The following is a 21826-nucleotide window of genomic DNA, read 5'->3' on the forward strand; positions in this document are numbered from 1 at the left end:
GTTACAACTTTGGTAACATAGTTTCATGACCAACATGTGCAATTTTGATTATGCATTACTAATTAGGCAATGCCTTGCATTCTCATTTGAAAGAGCATGGAATGAAACTCATGAAGCATCAAAGCACCATACCCATCTGAGATAATGGATCATTACTGACACAGAAATTTATGTTGTTGTAAATGGACCCTTATGGTGTTCTGTTTACAATTTTCATGCATAAAGTGTAAAAATAAAAAACCTTAAGACATTTCAATTTTTAGACACTTCACTGTTTACGATGACTTAAAAATGTTGTCACCACTTGATTATGGCCCTATTAGGTTTGAAGAACTAGCTCATGCTGCGACAAATGTAACAAAGGTAGGTGGGATGGTGCTTGCACTTTTCCCTTTGACAACACAACTTGGGGTGTCCAGTATTATGTTCCTTTGCTACATAGACTGCCTATCTCAGATCTTCACTTGCAAGGTGGGAGATTGCTTCCATCTCTGCGCTGTCTCTATAGCTTCTGTTTTTCTGCCATCTCTTTGTCGCGAAATGATCTGGGACTTTCCAAGCCACTCATAGCCTGGCACATGGTAGCTGGGTGGTCAGCTACGCTTCCCAGGGTCACACTGCTGCCATCCAGTGCATGCATGTGTTCATGTTTGCCTGTGTTGGTGCACATCAGGCCATATTCCATACATTTGAGTGTACTAACATTTACAGTCTTTACAAAGTCAATGCCAGAAATGTGAAATGAAGATAATGTCTTATACTTAATAGTGGTAGTCATCAAAGTGCAGTCAAAATAAGTATTCTGCCATGTATATGATGCAAACTCAACCCCTGCATCTTCAGTAGCCAAGCCCTTCTGAAACACTTTTTTATGCTTTATTTCATATTTATGGAGAATCGTCTGTAACTTCATATACTGACAGAAATTCTCCAAGGAAACATTGACTTTCATTCTGTCATCTTTAGCAGACTTGCCAGACTTATTTCCCTTGGATTGCTAACTTTCATGCAGAGAGCCTTGGCACCAAGGGAAAGAATAATGTCACATGGCAGTAGAGAAATGTGTAGTGCTTAAAGATTGAATTGTCTAGAATAGCAGACTTGTGCTAACAGTTTATTAATGTATAAGCTACTTCAATCGAAGAAGTTTTTAAAAAAATTATACTTCCAGCTGATCAGTTTACCAATTACTGTACTCTGTAAATGTGTATGCTGATAGCTGTTAATGAAGTGCTTCACTGGAACAGTGAATGTTTACTCTGATAGCTGCTCAAATTGTAAACTTTTTCACTAAAATTGTGAATGTTTATGTTGTCAGCAAATCAGCTTAAACTCAATTAACTTACTAGAACAGTGAATGTTGTCAGCTGATGACTCAACTTACACTCACATTCACTAGAATGGTGAATATTGATGTTGTCAGGTGATAAATTAACAGTTTCACTAAAATGGTGAATATTTTGTTGGTTGATGAACCAATGAACTAGTTTACTTGAAAAGTGAATGTTAATTTTCCTGGCTGATAAACTCAGCAATGTTCAATGTTCAAACTGATGTTTGGCCAGCTCATAACTACTTATACTCAGATCCCCATGTGCTGAGTTTTGGAGTTCATAAGCTTGCAGCTGTTTTGGGATATTTGAAATGCTTATACTGATGCAGAATTTGGATGATGTGAAGAGAAAATATTTTTGCTGACAGAAATGGTCAGTGCATGAATTGCCTCGCTAGAATATTTAAATAAGCGATTATTAATATAACAATGTTCTTTATTTAACCAGCAGCAGTACATAATATATACTGTATGAATAATGACAGTATATATTACTCATGCCAGTGGGTATTTCCGTTGTAATGGAAGTGCTCGTTTAGGGCAGCCTGTACCGCTGACAGTGGTTTGCTCCCTTTCTCAGGATGTGACACCTCTTTACAGTGCTGACCGTTGGTGGTATTCTCCAGTGTCTGGAGTAAATTGTGTTGTGTATGTAAAGAGGTGCTCCAAACCTGGCTTTGAGACTGGAGATAAAGCACTGTATAAATAAATGGATGTTGTAACTAACCACCCACATGGGCATCATGAACTGTACGCTGGCAAAAATTATGGACTTCAGTAGAGAACCCCCACAAAAAAGAAATGATTTTTTACCTGCATTTTTCATCTTTGAAAGACTGTTTCAAGTGCAAAATTATTTTTAAATGAGTGGGTTTAATTCATTTTAAGGCACTAATCTTCAAAATCTGAACCAAAAAAGCTATTTTTTTCATTCATAAGATAAAAGCTTTTGATTAACACATTTCTTTTATGGGTTTTAGATGAAGGCAAGGCCTCATTTTCCACCACTTTCAAAAGTACACTTGCTGACTGGGGGCATGGGATGCTTCATTAGTATATACATAAAGGTGGCACATTGTTTGTAACCCTAAAGTGATGTCTAATTTCTGCCAGCTATTTATGTATTGAGCATTTTTTTCTGAGTGATCCTTCCACTCTTTTTCTTTTAAATGTTCCGCCAGGCAGGTTGTTTTTTTTTTTTGTCGTTCGCCTGTAACCCGCCAGGCAGGTGACATTTGCAACTGTACCTCTTACTTTAGCTCTTCCCTTACAATTTGCACCCACAATGCAAACGTCTTCATAGCTATGGCCTGGTTTTGTTGATATACCTATGTTGAATGAGTTAATCACAGTTATTAAACGTTTAAAAACTTGGTTTTCTTGTGCCATGGTGTAATGTCAAAGGTATATTTATGTGGTGTTGGGTAAAGTAACGATGACTGATGCACACTTTAAATATCAGTTATGGAGGAAAAACTGTAGAAAAAGACACAGGACCTAAGGGTTTATTAGGAGTCCATGATCCAGCCTCTGAGATATAAGGTGTGAATAATTACTGATGTTAAGCAAACCAACACAAAAAAATGGCACAGAATCATAAACAGTTTTATCTCAAAGTCCAGCTGGTCTCACATAGTCTAGTAAAGTGAAGACTCTTTTCACCTGGGCGTGAAAACTTTGCCATGAGCATTTGTGACACCAAAGAGCAGACACCACAAAGGTCATTTCACAACCTCCCCATTTATTGCATATCATAAAACATAATATAATCATAGATGAAAAAGTCAACCAAAGATAAAGAATTTCCATCACACCTAATTCTCAAATACATGGTGGCAAAACTAAAAAGTGTGAAGGTTGAACTGCTTCATTTTAGGGAAAATATGCCAAAAAGGAGAAAAAGCCACCACATTATTTTTTAGGAAGGGGTGTTGGGGGACAGCTTTTGAAGGCTTTATTTTTTTTCAACACAAGATCTCAATAGCAAATAAATTCATGAATGCAACATATATTTTTTCCCCGTTAGCATCTCCTGAACAATCCAAGATAAAAAAAAAAAGTTTAACAATACAGGCTAAATGTAGTAACTTTTATCGTTATTCCTCACACATTCAAATGCAGTCATGCACACAGCTCATGCATTCATCTCTTACTAAACAAAAATGTACAAAGTCCACTTTTGCTAACATTGCTCCATTTAAAGCATTTAGTCAAATATCAGCAAGAACTGAAAAGACTACAAACTGTCCTTGAGCTATCTCTTTTTCACACACTATGAAAGTGCTAATATAGTAAAGAAACTTATCTTATAAATTACAATATTTAATAAGTTTTGGCGATGCAGATTATCTTTCCCACAGATCAAATTTAGAGCTAATATATCCATTTCATTTTTTTTCTCCACCGTCTGTAGGCCTCTTTTTAACCGTATACTTTTACTTCATAAGACACCGAGACTGGGTAGTTTTAGTGCTTGGCCCCTCTCTTACTGACATAATGAACATGGACCAAGTTTCCTGGTAGGCACTCTTAACGTAGAACACCAGATTGCAGGGCACCATATTGGTGGGCAATTCTCATCGCCCTATTGACTCAATGGATGCTAACCCTTCTCAAAAATCCTAAAACAAGTGGAAGATCTCTATGATCTAAGCTAATGTCAGCTTCGACAGATTAAATAGGAAGCAGTGGAAAAAAGCACATCCTCGCAATGCCAGTAAATAATAATAATATGCCAAATGATTTGCAGAATAATTTATAAAATAGGGCAGTTTTCATGATTCTAAAAAACCCTCTATGAAATCAAGATTACTGTCCTGTAAGTGTGTATCATTGTGGTCAAAACAGATGTAAGACTGCATCATCATGACATTTCTCACCCTTCCATTGAAGTGTACGAAGTCATTCTTCTACATTTACTGTGATGAGGGATGTTTGTGACTAAGTTTATACTACTGACAGGGACAACAATTTAGTAGTGTTGCATAGTTATATGACAGTGCATGTAACATAATATGGAGAAATCTGTACAAATGCTCATGTGTCTGTGTGTCCAAGTGCTGTCATTACCTTTATGAGCCTTAGGTTTGGTTTCTGGTTGCTTTATGGGACATTTTGTCTCTTTAATTGACTTTTTTTGGTTTATTGTAAAGATCAGTCCCTGGCTTTGGCAAGGGTGTCATGCTTTATAAACTAACTGATGATGATGATGATAATGATGATTATGTCAGAAGTAAATAACATATCTGTAATCTGTATGTTTAAACAACTGTAACAGTGTAAAATGCCAGAAGAGGCAGAAATACAAACAAAATGGAAATTATTTCTGCTTATAGCACTCTCAACTTCACCCTCATCAATCAAGCTATCAACAAAGTCCTGGTGCAATAATGGCCGCATCACAACAAGTTTCTTCATCCATTTTTTTCTTTTTGTTTTGAGGTGAAGTTCAAGGATGAAGAATAAAGCCATTTACATCCTTGCAAAACTGAGAATGTTGACATTATGTGGGCTTCAGTCCACAACATTTCTCAGAACGTACTTCACTGTGAACGCAAAAGCTGCAAAACCCAAAATGACAAAGACATTAGTAAGGGCACTGCCTAAGAAGCCCTGGTTGTGAGGAATCATGGGTTGTGGCTTGTGTTTAGGGACCGGCAACTCAATACTTGGGCATGAAGATCGTGTGATTGCCGTGTCCATCGACTGTTTTATCTCCTCATCCCTCTGCCGCAGCTCCTTTCTAATGTCCTGGACATCACAGACGAGTAAATTTGTGGTTTATGCATAGCCATACATCATCAGATATACATGCACACCAAACATGAGCAAATTTATGGGGGTAGATACGTAGGCACCCAAGATCAGGCATACAAACAATGCAAATTAAATGTTTTCTCTAAGAATCAACTGATTCATCAAAAACTGGCATGAGGGACAAACTGATCAAGTCTTGGAATGCCTTCATCTAGAAAAAGGAAAAGACTGTCAAGTGACTGAGAGTAATAGTAGGAAAATTAACCAGACAGAATTCAGAAGACACAAGGGCAGATAACTACTCCAATTACAAGTCAAGTAATGGTACACTTGCTTTTAGGACCAGTGCTTAAAATCTCAACAGTTTGTGAGACCCATTCTCTCTCTGACATACTGACTGCAAGTGCAAATGGATTCTCACCTCTGCTACTTCTGAGAAGAGTTCACAGAAAAGCTTATTGTTAAGGTTAAACTGCCCACTCTGTGCTGCTAACTGTCGTTTCTGAAAGATCATACAAAATGTAACTAAGCTTCACTGATTTACTCATGATGCAAAGTATGTACCTGCGCACTTTATGGTAAATACTGTGTATGTAGCTGTTTTTGACTAACAAGCAATTTGATTTTTAAAAAATCTGCAAGCTGAGTAGTATGCATACAATCATAAGACACACTTACCCAGCTCATATCACACCTTCAGAAAACAGTATTCATCTTCTCCTTTTCATGTACCATGCCCAAACTGCATTTACTCTGTTCTAATATACATCATCAATTTATCTTAAAAAATATTTTATTATCATTTGATTTGACAATCTTATTTTCATGCAACATCAATAACTTACTGTATATGTAGATGTCTCTATACTGCCTAATGTTGGGCTCTTCTCCAGCTGTTGAGAAAAAGGAAAGCAAATAAATGTATTGTTGTCAAAGACAGAAAATGTCCTTAACAAAATAATATACAAGGCCAATGTATCATATTTTACCTATCATACCATTGCATAACTGACAGTATAACTTAATACTGTGAGCATTAAAAAGCAGATATGCTGGACCTTGGTCGCTACTGTCAGAACTAATGTAAAAAAGTGTTCTAGCTTACCATGAAGCTCAGAAGTCCAGTAAGGATGGTAGAGACAGACCAAGCTGGGTTCCATGTGTCTGGGTGGAAGTCACTTATTGACAGACATAATCTGCGAAAAGACCAGAGACTTTCATATGTGGCACCATGAAATAAAGTGCCAACACTTCATCAAGCATGCATACACCTCTAATCCAAAACTAAAAAAATTTTGAACCCACAAGTCAGTTTGGGTGCAAATGATGGCACAGATGTGCATATCTTTTCACAAAAAAAAGCAATATGATGATCATATGAAGACTTAGAAGGTTATGACCTCAACCTGCAACAATGTGTGAAAAGAATCTGCTTATATGGTCTCTCTTGTCTAATGCCTTCTTCAGTCTAGTATTATCCATGTCAGGACTTTGCTGGGGATGGACAGCAGCATGATTCCCTACCAGTTGTTGCAATGGGGAAGGTCTCCTTTCTTTGGTAACTTCACCAGGTGGCCTAGTTTCCAGTCTGTTGGTCTACTAGCTCTTGTTCCCAGATCTTGTGTAGGAGGGGCTGTAAAATTGTTGTTGTTTCTGGGTCTGCCTTTAATGCTTCTAGGGGTATGCCATCCAAGCCTGCTGCTTTGCCACTTTCAATGCTTTGGATAGCTTTGATGATTTCTGTCTTAGTGGTAGGGCTGGTGTTGACATGAAGTTGTTCAGTTGCTAGTGGAATGTCAGGTAAGGATGGTGGATGAGGTCATTATCCAGGGGTTGTACAAAGACTTGTCCTGCCAGATTATCCACAATGGCAACTCACTAAATCATTCGTAATCAAGACCGGTGTAAAACGGCTGCAGATTATCACCAACAATCTTCCTGATCATCATAGACTGGATCATGTGAAAGACAACCCAAGACAACAACACTGGTATCCAGTGGACCTTTACCAAACAGCTAGGTGACCTGAACTTTGCAGACGACATTAGTCTCCTATCTCATCGGCAGCAACATGCACAAACCAAACTGAGTAAGCTAGCAGAGGAAGTGGAGAAGACTGGCTTAAAGATCAGTAGAAAGAAGACTAAAGTGATGAGAATCAACAAAAAGCAGGAACTCCCAATCCAACTTCAAGGAGAGAACATCCTGGAAACAGATCGCTCTTAGTATCTGGGAAGCATTGTCAACAAGGATGGTGAAGCAGATGATGACATCAAAAGCCGCATCAACAAGGCCAGGCATGCTTTCAACAGCCTACCTCCCATCTGGAACTCCCGAGCATCATCCTTCTGCAGAAAGACCCACATCTTCAACACCAATGTGAAAGCTGTCCTACTGTATGGTTCTGAAACCTGGAGAGTGACAAACACCATCAACAAGCTCCAGACCTTTACCAACTGATGCCTACGCCATATTCTGGGAATAAGGTGACCTGAAAAGATCTCCAGCAGCAGCCTGTGGAAAAGAACCAGCCAGAATGCCACTAACCAAGACATCAAAAAACACAAATAGGGCTGATAGAACACACCATTCGTAAACCACCTGACACCATTGCCAAGCAGGCACTTGACTGGAATCCTCAGGGAAAGAGGAGAGTTGGGAGACCAAAGCAGACTTGGAAAAGAACAGCAGAAAGTGAGGCAAAGGATACTAGAACCACATGGGCCCAACTGAGGGGGGCTGCCCAATACTGGGTCTGATGGCGAGGTGTTGTTGCAGCCTTATGCTCCTTGAGGAGTAACAAGGAATAAACTAAACTAACTAAACATTAAAGTATTAGTATTAAATGTTGTTGTTTAAATATTCCAGTTCCAGTATTTTTTTTTTATGTAAAGATGCTCTGACTGTACTCTTCTTGTTGTGGAGTAAATAAGAATAAAGATGTGAAAGCCATGCTTACCTTGTGTTACACTTAAACCTTCCATTTGGTGTTATCATGTAGATACTTGGAGGTTTAAAGGGAAATTCTCGAGGGAACACAAGTTTTCCATGGTAAATGCCTCCTAAAGAAAAGATTCAAAAAATTACTGGGGAAGCACTAAACTGGAATCTGAAGACAAACATCTTTCATTCTGACTCAAATACAAAGCAAATAATATATGAAAATTAGGAATTTTTATGCCCAGTTCTACTTCAACCATGAAAGCACAAGACCAAATAGCTAGCCAACTTGTATAAATGTTTTTAAAAAAAAAATAATTCCAAGTATATTATACAAAAAGCAAACCAGTGAACTGACTGAGAACCAGACTGGATATGCTAGAACCTCACAGCAAGATGCAATAGAAAGGAATGCAGGAGAAAGGGAAAGAACTGAAAGTTGTTAAAACAAACCAAAACAGTCTTAAGTTTTGTTTATAAAATCAGACAAAATCATGTTAATCAGATTTGATGGAGATATCTCACAGATTCAGGTAAAATGTTATTCCTGATTTAAATACCTAATAAAACCACACAAAAAACTTTACATTTTGAAAATTACCTTCATATGGTGTATTTTCTGGCCCTGTTACAACGTAATGCCTGCATAGAAAAATTTGAGCAATGTGAGATGTATCCTTTGGTCTTTTGCAAAAGCAGGAGCAAAACTTGCACCTCAATTATTAATTTAAACATTAAAAAATAAACTAGGACTAATGAAAGGAAGTTTCCATAACTGCTCTTGAAACAACTATCAAATGGTGGTAATAAATATCATAAATATTTATTATTTACTTCCCTCTTCCTGATGGAAAAGCTCATGACATTAACAAAATATCTACACCCAAACATCACACACCTCTGAATAATCAACTGTCCAAGCATACCTCATACATTCAAGGGTTACTAGCAACTTGGAACAGCTAGGGCTGGTACACATGATGGAAATGAGACAGATAAATTAATCCAGACAAGACATAGAAAGAGCACTGTCCCTATGGTTCCCTTTTAGGAAGAGAAATAGATGAGCAAGGAAATGTAGCATTGGTAACATTTATATGCACAGATTCAAAATCTAGCATAGGAAAATGTAGCAACAAAGCACTGAAAACTGTTCAACTCAGCAACTGTTCACAATAGGAACAATAACATTTCTTAAAAAAGCACAAAGCAGTTATCTATAATAGTTGAAAGATTTTCATTACCATTCCAAAATATTTGATGGCAAAGGTACAGCCTGGACATATGGAACAGGATCCCTGATGATGCGCAGGTAGTCTTGCTTGAGTCTGGCTGTGGCTGTTGGGTTAATTCGCTTTGATGACATCATAATTACTGCAATTAAGAAATCCACAATTACAGTCTAAACCAGGGGTGGACAATTAATTTTCCCAAGGGGCCGCATGAAAAATTGGGATGGTTTCAGAGGGCCGGACTAATATAGTTAACTCAGTTTTACCCAATACTGTTTATATAGTATATATACTGGCGGGCGGGCCGGTCAGAGACAGGAGGCTGGCCTTTGCCCAAGTCTGGTCTAAACATTAGTCTAGCCAGCACATATTGTTGATGAAGATCTAAGGGTGGTGACCCAGCTGTTGAATATTTTATTGACCCCACAGAAGTTTGGGGAATGAAAAGCAACAATGAAGAGATGGGCACCGCCTTCCCAAAAAAAGCTAACCTCTGAGATAAGCATGGTCTCTCATACTTATTTGAATGAATGTCGCTTTCTGATTAAGAACTAACAGTCTGACAAATCCATTTGCTTAACACCTGCGATTTTTTTAGCCGATTATTTCTCTGATCTCTTCCCTTACATTCCAGCTAGACAACTAAGTTCCTCGTCTCCTTACTCTCCTATCACCAGAACAACAACATATGGCCACAGAATTTTTTAGTTCTTGCGCAACGAAACAATAACATTCTCTCACTTTCCATATCCACTAACTACCCACTATTAAATCCTTTAAATGTGCACTAAAAACACACATCTTCCATAAATATTACTCCTAATAACCTTTCCCACAATGCTAGTCCTTTTTCCCTGCTTGTCTTCCTTTTGCAATATCATGAAGTATCATGATTTTTGTTATTTGGTTCCTCTTTACATTTTCTGTATTTGTTTTTATTTATCATTTGTACTGTTGCTTATTCTTTCATAGTTCATATGCTATTAGTCTGTTTTCCTGTCCCTCATCTGCTGTCCATGTTTCATTCTTGTTCTTTGGCACTAAAAGCATGCTCCTTAGGAGTGTGAATATGTATCTGTCAAGACCTGTCAATCATCTTTCAGTCTATGCTTGGTAAATCCCGTAATCAATTTGAAACTGCAACCATTAATTATACCGGGGGACACAGCATGTTGAAGGTGATGTGAAGGACAAGTGGTGTGCTGATGATGATTTATCTAGCACTTAACCCCACCATCAAAGCCTCTTATCATTACTGGTCTCCACTCAATAGGTGTTCAAACTGTCAGTCTTCTGGTAAGATCATGGAGTTCTTTGTTCTTACCTACTAACATGTCTATGTTGTCTCTATGTACATGCTAACAGGTCTATGTCACCTCTACATAGTCATAAAAATCTGCATGCTGTCAGTTTTCCTCTAATTCTCCTTATCTTCAGAGAAAGGAGTCTTAAGTATGTCAATTATCAGAATGAGACGTTGCTTTAGATTTTGCTAGCACTGTAATAGAAGGTCTTTGAAAAATGTCCACTAATATTGATTACCTTTTGAGGAACAGACACCAAATCACATAAATATATTTCAAATTTGAACACACAAATGCTTTGTACACTTTCTAAAATAACCCTGTTAAAAAATGTATTTTTAATAATGCCAACCATCTGATTTGCCATGCCATGTTCTATTAAAAATCTTCTAATCTAAGCAAATTTCCACAAACTCCATACGTGGCCAATTGTTCCTCATGTGGTACAGAATCAAAAGCCTATCTAAAATAAAAGCATAGGTTGTCTACATCCTTGCTCTCATCTAATAATAAGATTATATCCTCCATGACTTTGAGCAAGTGTCATGCAAGGTGTTTTATCTCTTAAATCATACTGCCATATTGTACACATTCTGTTGCCAACAAAATGTTTCACTAGAACCTCTCTATTCACTCTCTCCAAAACCTTACACATAATACATGTAAAAACTTAATGATCTATAATTACCAGGTTCAGACTAGTTCCTCTATTACCTCTGCTGTCATCCAATCATCTGGTAAATCCCATGACTTGTTAATTTAAGAGCATAATGGAACAGTTGGTTCAACACTCAATTCTTTCAGAACCCTCAGGGGTATTAATTCCAGACCTTGAGAGTAAGGGTTTAAATCCCTCAGCTATTCTTGAACGGCTAAAAATGTAGTTCTTATGGCCACCAAGAATGCTTCCCTTGAATAAAAGCCTTCTCTCAGGATAGGCATACTATTCACATCTTGTGTAAAAACACTGGTGAAAAACTCACTGAATGTTTCTACCTTTTCATCATCGTTTGCAGCCAATGTCCTCCTTCCTGTGAGAACTTATACTTAAGCTCACCTTCATTCTCTCCAGAACATATTTCCTAATTTTATTTGTTTTTTAGGGGTGGGTTGCAAGATCAAGATTAAAATAGAACTTCTGGATGAAAAGGCAACTGCAGGAGGACGACGGGTTACAAAGTATACGCACAGCTGTGATTCTTCACTAGCTAATTACAACACGTACATATCTACTTTCCAATTAATGAGTTCAGGTCCAGATACCAAATGGAAAAAGAAACTTGAACGTCGTAATGAAGATATTAGTATAAAGTGGTGCTATAAATATCTCCCCACTTCGGTAAGGAAAAATAGTAAACCAATCATTACATAACTGATCACCAAACTGTCACTCTTGGTCTGTTTCTAGTTAAATAATAATATAAATTACATGTCATCCAACCTTATCTGTAATAACTGAGCGGAGCTGTGATGTAATGTTTTCTCGCTATTGTAGTTGGCACAGGAAACACTGAACAGCAGGGGACATAACTGTGCAACTTCCGGTTAGGAGTAACGAGGTCAATAATAACATCATCAGTCATGGCCGCAGAAAGAAGGAAAAACCGACGAAAATTAGATGAGGTACAGTTGCGTTGATTTTATATTTGTATAGAAGAACAAAAAGAGAAATGCATGTATTCAAAAACAAAGTTTCAAATGTGTCAATCTAAAATTTTCGATTAGTTGTTAAGTATCGTTGTACCTCCCCATATGTCGATAGTCAGTACGGTACAGCAGACAAAAAACTTTAACAAACCTCTTCATTTCATAAATAACGTACATTTTTGTTTTCGACTGTTTTATGTCGTATTTTTTGAACTTGATAACCACACATATCGTTGACATATCGTTTAACTTGTTGCATTAAGGCCATTACAAAATTAAAGTATAGGCTGAAAACGTTACAATTAATGGGACACGTCATGGAAATCAGTGTCAGCATTGTCACATCGTAGACTGTCATTGCTGCATTGTCGATTATCGATTATCACCACCATCTCTGTTATCAAATCGGGGAAAGAGAAGAGTAAAAATGGGGGAATTACGCAGTAGAAAGCAAAGAGTTGAAATGTTTATAAAAATATTGGTATTCCTATAGCACCATTTTACTAGGATTGACCAGTCTTTCACTATGACAGTTTAAAACTCTATGTGTGTATGAAACAGAGTGAAGTCAAACCAACTAAAGAGGAGTATGCTGTGGCAAGATTTCTTAGATTCAATGTACCTACACGAGAAGGAAAACTTCTCAGCATGGAAGTGCATTGTTTTTTTGGTATGTAAAATAGTCTTCTAAGTTTGATTAAGGGACTGTTGTATTTGCAGTCTTTCAGATTGCATTTTAAATAGGTAATTTGTGAAAGTGGTTTAGTATATATTACCATTTCAATGCTTTTGCAGTCAGTCCATATGCAAGGATATTTGTATTACGTGTGTGTGAGTTGGTTGTGTATGCTAGCTTAGATAAGTCTTTAAACATATTCTTTCTTTTTATTTACAGAAGTCATATTTACAATTTTGTGGAATTCAGCTTTTCAATTTCAGCTTTATTGCTAGATTTTACATCTTTTTGCTGCCATATATTAGCATTCTTTGTGAAATTAGAACAATTGTTTTTTTTGTTTTTGCTTGTATTGCAGATTTTATTGTTTTGTTCAACAGTTTGAGTTCTTTTTCCTTGCATGGAGACACCCACTTATTTCCTAGCCAAAACTAATTTAAAGGATTTTAAACCCTGTTTTAAATGAAACCTGTAACAACCTAAGATACATAAGCAGTGCTCAGTTCTACTTTATTGCCTCCACCCCTTTTGCAGTTAAATTATAAATACAAATAATAAGGTTTTGGTTTGACAGCCACAGCAGCAGTAGATGCCCTCCTAGAGTCCAAATGGTCAGCATCCAGAAATCCTCGTGATGCACTGTTTCACAATAGAAATTCCTGTGTCAGCTATCTTCAAAGGTAATTGTACATAATGTATTTAAAGGGTTAAATGAATATAAAGCACTGACAGTCAGTACTGCAGCATGGGCAAGTTGATGTGACTTCCCAAAGTTACAAGTGTTGCTAGCTTGACTCCAATGGTCATGTGCTGTCAGGATCGTAAAAACAACTGTCAGTCATGTGCGCTGAATGGGGGTGAGATTGCACTCATTGCACTCACTTTTAATACAGAAATATTTTGGAGGTTCTGTTATCTGATAACTTGTTTTACTGCACTTGTACATGTACAACACCTTGAACTTCTTAACGGCTGTTATTGAAAACCATCAGGGGGGGTGGGGAATCCCCAGCAGATTTTACACAAAAGAAAATTCATTAATGACATAATACCCATGAACTTGTTTACAACAAATGCTTGTGTTCTTATTTCCATATTCTGGAGATAGGTTGCTGCAGAAAGGGCTCTTCCATCGTGCAGACAAAATCCAGCGCCGCAGAGAAAAAGATAAGGGCGATAAGTCTCAGAAAAAGAAAATAAAAGATGCCTCTGAAAAGGAGGATACCGGAACAGGAGATGACATCAGAGTGAGTGAATCTGTTACTGGGCTTTAATCAATGAATAATAATAAAAAAAACTACCTATATGCCTTTGTTTTTATTCACAGATATGCTGAGCATTTGTTACAAGGGATTTCTTACTCTACCATAGGACCAGGTGGTACTTTCACCCCTCTTTTTAATTGAGACATTAAGACAGAGTTTTGGCTAAACTTTGAGGTCAGAGACATTCATCCACTGAGCATACCTTCAGTCAGTGCTTGGCTTCTCAATATTTCCACTCTTACGGTGGTTGATATTCTGGCAGGGAGCTCTCACTTAAGAAGAGTTCCTGACTCTTTGGCCTTCACAAATCTACTGTTGACCAGAGTGGATGGCCAGGCTGTTGAAGGACATCCCTCCAGTCCACTGAAGGAAGAAGGTATAACCTGGTCGCAACTCTATGCTTTCATTCTCCTGGGAATTCAGATGAGTGTAGTTGCCGGGTGGAAAGCCCACCCCTGGCCTGGGAAGCATCTAGTTTATCCCCCAAAGCCATGAACTGGGACTTGTTATAGTCATCCACCCTAGGCCACAAGCTGTTATGGGGTTTGCGGACCTAGTGCCTGGCTTGTCCCTGCCTTGATGAGAAGCTGCAGTACCTCCTTCCCTCAGAAGAAAGCAGAGACAGTATAGCACTTTCCCTGCCTTAGCTCCTATACTTGACCCTGCAGTCAGGTTTTCAAGCTCAGCGTCAGCAAGATAAGACATACAAGTACGCATAATTTGCCTCAACAGGAGCATTTATGGGCTTGGAGGCCACCATGAATGCAATGGCCAGTTTGCTTCATTTGGGAAGGCTTTGCATGCATCTCATTCATATAGCTTTCTTGTCCCACTGGTGTCCTCTTTCTGGCTGTCTGGATGACGTTGTCTCCAGATCAGCAGCTGTTGCTTGATGGATGCTGAGATGAGGCAACAGCAAATGGCTCGTGTCAGGGGTTCCCCTCAAGGAACTGACAGAGCTTTTTAGTCTGTATGGATGCAAATCTGTTTTGTTGGGGTTTTGGACCCATCTGCATATGCAGTAGATGCCTTGTCCCTGCATTGTAGCTACCAGCCTAGCCTTTTCTTGAAATATAGCCCTCACATCATTGAGGCTATAGGCTGGCAATCCAACTCCAGGTTCTATCTGAGAGACCTTGCAGCTCACTCTGACTCTGGACGCAGTCAGTAATGTCTTGGTAGCTCAGCATGTCACAAGCAGTATGACTCCTCAGTAGCTCAATCTAGGGGTGACCTCATGTCTGCAGCCTGGCTGGAATTGAGGCATGTCTTCTTTTTTTTTTTTTTTTTTTTTTTTTGCAACTGAGGCAATAGACTACTTCCTGTATAGTCCACCACTCCCTCCACCTTTTATCTTTTTTCCATAGTCATGTCATCAGGTACAGTACAAAGAAGTATCATTTTTGGTTGTAAAATTTCTTTGAGTACTTACCAAATGACATGATAGTTAGTTCCCTCCCACCTCCCTTCTCTGGGTCCTTTATTAGTCCAGCTGAAAACCAGCCAGACAAGAAGCGATTAGGTGGTGTGTGTGGGATTTGAGTTGGCTGATTTTGTGTTTTTGCTGTTCGTTAGTCATTCCTGGCCAATTGGAAGTAGACAGCTGCAACTGGGTAGCTTGAGAGTAATATTTCGATATAGTTATATCATCTGGTAAGTACTTGAAGACAGATATTTTACAACATGAAATTTTTTTTTTTCAGGAGAGAAAGAGCAAGAAGGATAAGAAAAGCAAAAAAGAGAAGGATGAAGGGGAGGCAGCCAAACTAGAACTAGTGGAGAAGGAAGAAGAAAAGAAGGAAGAGAAAAAAGAAGAGAAGAAGGTAAATATAAATTTTGTTGTCTTGGGCTCTGAATACAAAGTGTTTATATTATCAAGCTTGCAAACATTGGCAGTAGTTGACAGTTAGAGTCTTAATATATAGTTTAACAAATTATTTGACCAAGCTCCATAGCGGTATGGCTGATGTTTTCAATTTTAGAGAAGAAGTTGTTGGTTTGTTTGGCCCTAAACTGAAATATTTAAAATTTCCACCCAGTAGTAATAGGTATTAATTTATCAGGGAAGGTTAAAAAAAAACATAGTGGAAAGAAAGGGATGCCCTGAGCTAAATTTCTGGCCATCGGCATTGTGAGCTACTCACAACATTATTTCTGGCTCTCAGGCTGTGTTAGCCTGATCTTTTCCTTTCAAGCATTTTTTTTTAAAAACAGGTTTCATTTTGTGATAATGAGAACCAAAAAGTCTTGCAGAGTCAGTTTGTGTGATTTCTGGGTTTTATCAGTATTATCATAAAGTACTATAAATTTCGGATTATAAGCCATGATTTTTCCCTCCAGCTTTAAATCCTGTGGTTTAAACAGCAATGTGATTTGTTTGCGGATTTTCCCAATTCCTGGAGCATCACACCCTTGTCTGTTCTTAGCTTCTCTGTAACTCAAAACATAGTGTTTACTGTTCATTAATTTTTCAATGAGCTCCATGTTAGTGTTAATTGCTCAAGTTGTTACGGCGTTAACTTTACATTTTTAAAATTAAAGCTGCATATAATTGAAGTATTCAGATCATTTGCTTAAGCACACACCCTCATCATGTCAAAAACAAGACAAAATGCATAGAATGCGGCTTATTTGTGAAAAAGTAGAGATTTATTTTTTAATTTAGTGGGTGTGGCTTAAATACAGGTGTTCTCAATAGACTGAAATTTATAGTACAATGTTTCGCAATTATGCCTTGGAAATGAAGAGAAATTAAACTTTTTTTTTGTGTGTGTTCTCAGTATTTGTTTATTTGAATTTAAATGAGTGTTTAGATTTTCAGTGGACTCCGAAGTTGAAGATCATTGGTATGATAGCTCTGTGAGTTTTTTTCCAGGAGGAAGGAAAGAAGAAGAAAGAAAAAAGACTAAAGCTTGTAATGTCTGATGATCAAAGATTTCTGGATGGTGAAGAGGTATGCAAGTATTTATTTTGTGAGGATGTTTGTGATTAAAAAAAACCACAACATGGTTCTTTTGATGTTATTACTATGTTGTCACTTGTTTAGCAAGAAGCATCTACTTTTGAATCCTGTGTTTAAATTAAGTAAGGCTAATTTGCAGCTTCTAGAATCTTGAAAACTAATTGCACTTTTGACTTATTAAATGTATTATGGCTATTGTTAGTCCAATGTTTTTTGCAGTTTACAGGTTTACATTTCTACAGTTCTTACATTAAGAGTGGAATTATTGACATATGAAGCATTTTTGGGTATTTAAAATTTAGTCATGTTCATAAAACCACGTCTTTATGTTTACCTTTTTCCATTCTCCTTTGAAGGTGGAGTTTAATAAATATACTTTTTAAGCCTCAGATTCTATTTTTTTATATTTTATTTTGTATGTGAAATATTTATGAGCACTCACACATGCATATGTACATAAGGACAAGGTTTTGTATTGTGCAGAACATTTATGTTTGGATTTATGACCCAGTGAATGCCAAACATTCATCATTGGCTTTTTGATAGGTAAGCTTAAGCAAGTATTTTTTAAAAATAGATAAACTTAAAGGTGTATCTCTTTATAGTTCTGGGCAAGCATTTGACATGTGTAAATGCCTAGATATCACTGACAGTGTTGGTGTCTTTTTTTGTGTTTTATTTCATTGTGTCCTGGTTTATTATTCAAATTTGAACATCAGGAAAATTGCCACTGTCAGAAATTTGGAACTATTACACTACACCACTTGGGTAAAAACATTCAAGAGTTGAGGAGAAATTATGGAGGCATACTTGGGCCCTATCCTAGAGCCTGTGACTCATTGTTAGGATTCAAGGCTCTGATATAGCCTGAGATATTGGTAGAAACAATAAAGGTAATTATGAAATATTCATGAGTCTAAATGTGATAAGTGCAACAGTAGTAGAGGTGGCCAGCTAGACACCAGTGTCTTGGGAACTGTTAGATGTAAGTAGTACATCAGTGAAGCTTTTTTCTGTGCAGTCTTGGGAGCCATTGCTCTGTGTCTGTTCCCGCTGTGGCCAGAGGAGGTGCGGGTTGGTGTCTATTATCTCAGTCTGGCAGCTGCTGGCTTTGTGGGCTTCATTTTGTCCCTGGTTGTCAGTGAGTATTTATCATATGCTTGTTTGTTAACTAGTAAACATGTCACGAGTAGATACTTCCTTTGGGTCAGAAAGCAAATTATTAGCAAGTATATAGTCATCATAGATCTAACAAGTCTCACTGTGATAGGTTTTAGATTTATTACAAGTAGATCTCTCCACCCCACAACCAATCAAAAATACAGTGGATTCCTTTCATTTATTTTTTTGAGAGCTTATGAGTCATAAATAAAAAAGATTGACATTATGCTGATTAAATGTAGTGATTATGGGATAGGACAAGAAGGGATATAAGATTTTTCCCAATATTTCTTTTACTTTTTTGAATGTCCATCATATATAAATGTATTCATTCTGCTTACATTTGTGAAGAAAAAGTAAGAAATACCATAGAAGATTATTCACAGTTTAAAGGTTTTCATGCTTTTGTGGTTTCAGTACGCCTCATCCTTTTCTGTATCATCTGGGTATTGACAATGGGGAAGCATCACTTCTGGCTTCTTCCAAACCTCACAGAAGATGTAGGATTCTTGGAATCTTTTCGACCCCTTTACAAACATGAATCAAAAATAAAGGACTCCAGCAGCGGTAAAGAAAAGCCTACGAAGTCCTCAAAGAAATCATCGAAAGGATCATCCAGGGTTGCAGTCAAAGAGAAAGATAAGTCCAGCGACAAGGAGGAATCTGGCAGCGAGCAGGAGGAGTTTGAGATGATTGACAGCGGCGATGTGGAAGATGGAGAAGAAGATGGTGAAGACCAAGAGAATGAGGAAAGTCAGGGTGATGTCGGCGAGGATGGAGACCATGGAGAGGAGGAAGATTATGGTCCAGAGGAGGAAGAAGAGGAGGAGGAGGAGCAAAATGGATCTGCTGAGGGGGATTGACTGAAAAGGGATCACAATGTAAGAGAGAATGAGGATGATGATTAGCACAATGAGAGGAATAAATAAGGTGTGTGTGTTGGGGGGGAGGGGAACCATGAGCCATTGTTGCTAAGAATCACAAGTCAAAGTGCAGTAGGTCAACGTTAAACCTATGCTGTACCTAACCATAGGTACTAAGCTAATAATGTCAAACTAGAGATGTCTGCAGATAAAATTTGTTGGTCATGATTTAAGACTGAAATAGATTTTGAAAAAAAGCACATTTCAGAGTAGGTGGAAATCTTCTTGTAAAGAGGTTGCAGAAAAAGGTATTTTAAGATGCAAGCGATGTAAGAAGCCTCACTACATGAGAGAGATGTGTTTTTTTTACTTAATTTGTGAGTCCACATTTTAAATTTCTGGGTGTTATCTGCAATCACTAATTGACAAGGAGTGGAGTTGTTACCACCATTTTGAAATCAGGAAAACGTTGGCAGTTCTGATTGGATTGTCAGTTCGCTCAACTCACACCCTGCAATCTTACTGCTGCACTTAGTTCATGATTGGAGAATATGGTTTATAGTTTTTGTGCATTATTACTCTGGGTGATGTTGGTAACTTACTGTAACAATCATCTGCTAATAAACTGGGTTGAGAAGGATGCATACTTGACAGAAGACCAGCAAACTTTGGGCAAAAATGGGAACATCTTGCATTTTATTTTTGCAATAAATTATTCATATGCTTGCAACATGTGGCAGTGTAGGTCAGCTAGACAGCTGACTTAAACTAGACATAGACTTAAAAGGTGACAGCCTGAATTGTGGTGATAATAAATCTGTGTATAAAAAAACTGATTTTAAAGTCCATTAAAGATGTGGATCACCAACATTATGTTTTTACAGGAAATTATCATACTTTATATTTTGAAATATTTGCACAGTAAAAAAACAAACTGCTTAGTTAAAATCACTGGTTCAAAGTAATTAATAGATCATATTTTGTGATCTTGTTCAGCGCAGTGAGTCTGCCTTTGACGGAGATATTGAGCTTTATAAATTTCCACTTATTATTATTATATGCTGTGCACAGAGCATGAGGACTGTGCATTGTTGACTTTAGCTATGTGCTAGGGTGGGAAACTTTCATGTGTTCATTTGAATGTATTGTGATGTAGATCTGATATGAAGCATTTGGTAGTTTCTATCACAAGAGTGTTGAACTTATAGAGGGTGGGCAATCAATCCCTTCAATCTCAAGTCATTTTCTACCTGCAGCTGGATAGAGTCCACACACTTTTTCTGCAGAAAACACCTTTGTGTCTCCACACTTGTCTGTCCTTCCCCATCTCCTTTCTAGTCACGTGTTCTTGTGCTTGGCAGAGACTGGGTTAATGGTTTAGTCATTGCATTCATAGAGCCACGCTTAAACATGTGTTCTGTGGATGTCTTAAGGTCAAACAATCCACTTTGCTGGCCTAAGTTCATGGAAATTTCTGTATAACTTTAGCTATTTACTAATCTTCTGACCACTAAGAAACAAATTTATCCACAAGGTCTTCTTTCTTTTACACTGTCATTTGTCTGTATGACATGTCTTTCCTTGCTAAAATTACAGGATATGATAGGTTGTAGACATTTGTTTTAGTTTATGCTGCAGAGGTCATAGGTTTTAGATATGCTTGTCTGTTTGACATACCTTGTAGACTGGTGACATGAGGTACATCAGACGTAGAACAAAGGAAGAGAGAAAAAAATATAATGGTATATATATATGTAAAAATAATGGTATATGAAATGTTGATTTCTCCCCCACTACCTTCCAGAAAAGGGCGTCTGGTGGTGCAATGCTTAGCGCCTGTCACTAATACAGCAAAGGTGTCTGTCCTGGATTCAGCTCACATCTTGGGCCCGCTGTTCTTTCTCCGTTTGTGACATCTGTTTACAGGGCTGGCTGGCTTGAGGTGATATAGCCATAGTTGCTGTCTTTGGGTAGAACAGGGGTCTCAAACTCATATTAGCATGTGGGCCGCAGTGGAAAGTAACAGCCAGTCACATACATACACAGCATCAAATAAATGTGTACGGACTTGAAAAGGTTTGCTTCTTAATAAACAAAGTCCTTGTGTTGTGCCTCAGGTTTCCACAGAAGATAAATAGACACTGGGATGAATTGTTAGGTACAGCAACAATGTTGAGGCAGGTGTGTAGAAACTAAAACTTTGGCATTTCAAATGTCTGCCTGTTGAAGAGGCTCTCTCCCTCTTGACCTTTTCCCCACATTCTGCCTTCTTCCTCCCTCCACATTTTGCCTTTCTCTGTTTCATGGTTTATAATCCTGTACTGACTCAGAGATTTGTAGTCATCTGTAAAACATTGAATTTAGTTGGAATATGTCAGTTTTGTATTGTCCTCCATCTAGCGATGTATGCAGAACATCATTGACTTGTAAATCATGTGAGTATGGTTTCGTTAGAAACTCATGTTGATAAGCACTATGCTCAAAGGGTGCTTTTATTTCTATTGGTATTTGTAGATAGACTTTTGGTCCCAAGTGCAGAAGCAAAACAATCTTTAAAAAGGTTGAATAAAAAAGGATGAAATAGCAGTTTGTTTCATTTTGTGCTTTTTCACAAGAATCAACAGTGAATGGCTTTCCTTTGAAGGAATAGTGGAACGCATTTTTTTCCTTCTGATTAAAGCACAGTG

General features: G+C 37.7%; 2 protein-coding genes across 2 annotated transcripts; one reads left to right on the plus strand and one right to left on the minus strand.

Moving 5' to 3' along the window:
• Positions 1-2922: 2922 nt before the first annotated feature.
• On the minus strand, positions 2923-12108 carry LOC112557293 (ubiquitin-conjugating enzyme E2 J2-like). Its single transcript, XM_025227057.1, has 8 exons — positions 12007-12108; positions 9274-9403; positions 8631-8671; positions 8049-8151; positions 6195-6285; positions 5935-5982; positions 5511-5591; positions 2923-5083 (listed from the first exon to the last, which is right to left on the minus strand). Exons 2-8 carry the CDS (start codon positions 9396-9398, stop codon positions 4847-4849), a joined length of 726 nt encoding a protein of 241 aa, XP_025082842.1. The 5' UTR covers positions 9399-9403; positions 12007-12108; the 3' UTR covers positions 2923-4846.
• LOC112557292 (translocation protein SEC62-like) lies at positions 12052-20087 on the plus strand. The gene is given in 10 exon segments (XM_025227056.1): positions 12052-12188; positions 12774-12882; positions 13463-13568; positions 13997-14135; positions 15857-15976; positions 17029-17106; positions 17599-17626; positions 17629-17661; positions 18137-18256; positions 18694-20087. Coding segments are annotated over 10 exon segments (1221 nt in total). The 5' UTR covers positions 12052-12146; the 3' UTR covers positions 19140-20087.
• The last annotated feature ends 1739 nt before the right edge of the window (positions 20088-21826 follow it).

Source organism: Pomacea canaliculata, linkage group LG2 (assembly GCF_003073045.1).
Source record: "Pomacea canaliculata isolate SZHN2017 linkage group LG2, ASM307304v1, whole genome shotgun sequence".
NCBI lineage: Eukaryota > Metazoa > Mollusca > Gastropoda > Architaenioglossa > Ampullariidae > Pomacea > Pomacea canaliculata.

Bases quoted from the DNA above. Each gene is read 5' to 3' on its own strand.
- LOC112557293 (XM_025227057.1), bottom strand. From the start codon at position 9,398: ATGATGTCATCAAAGCGAATTAACCCAACAGCCACAGCCAGACTCAAG. The intron at 8,152-8,630 runs GTAATTTTCAAA...TCTTTTCTTTAG, and splicing joins AGAAAATACACCATATGAAG to GAGGCATTTACCATGGAAAA. The intron at 5,983-6,194 runs GTAAGCTAGAAC...TTTTCTCAACAG, and splicing joins CTGGACTTCTGAGCTTCATG to CTGGAGAAGAGCCCAACATT.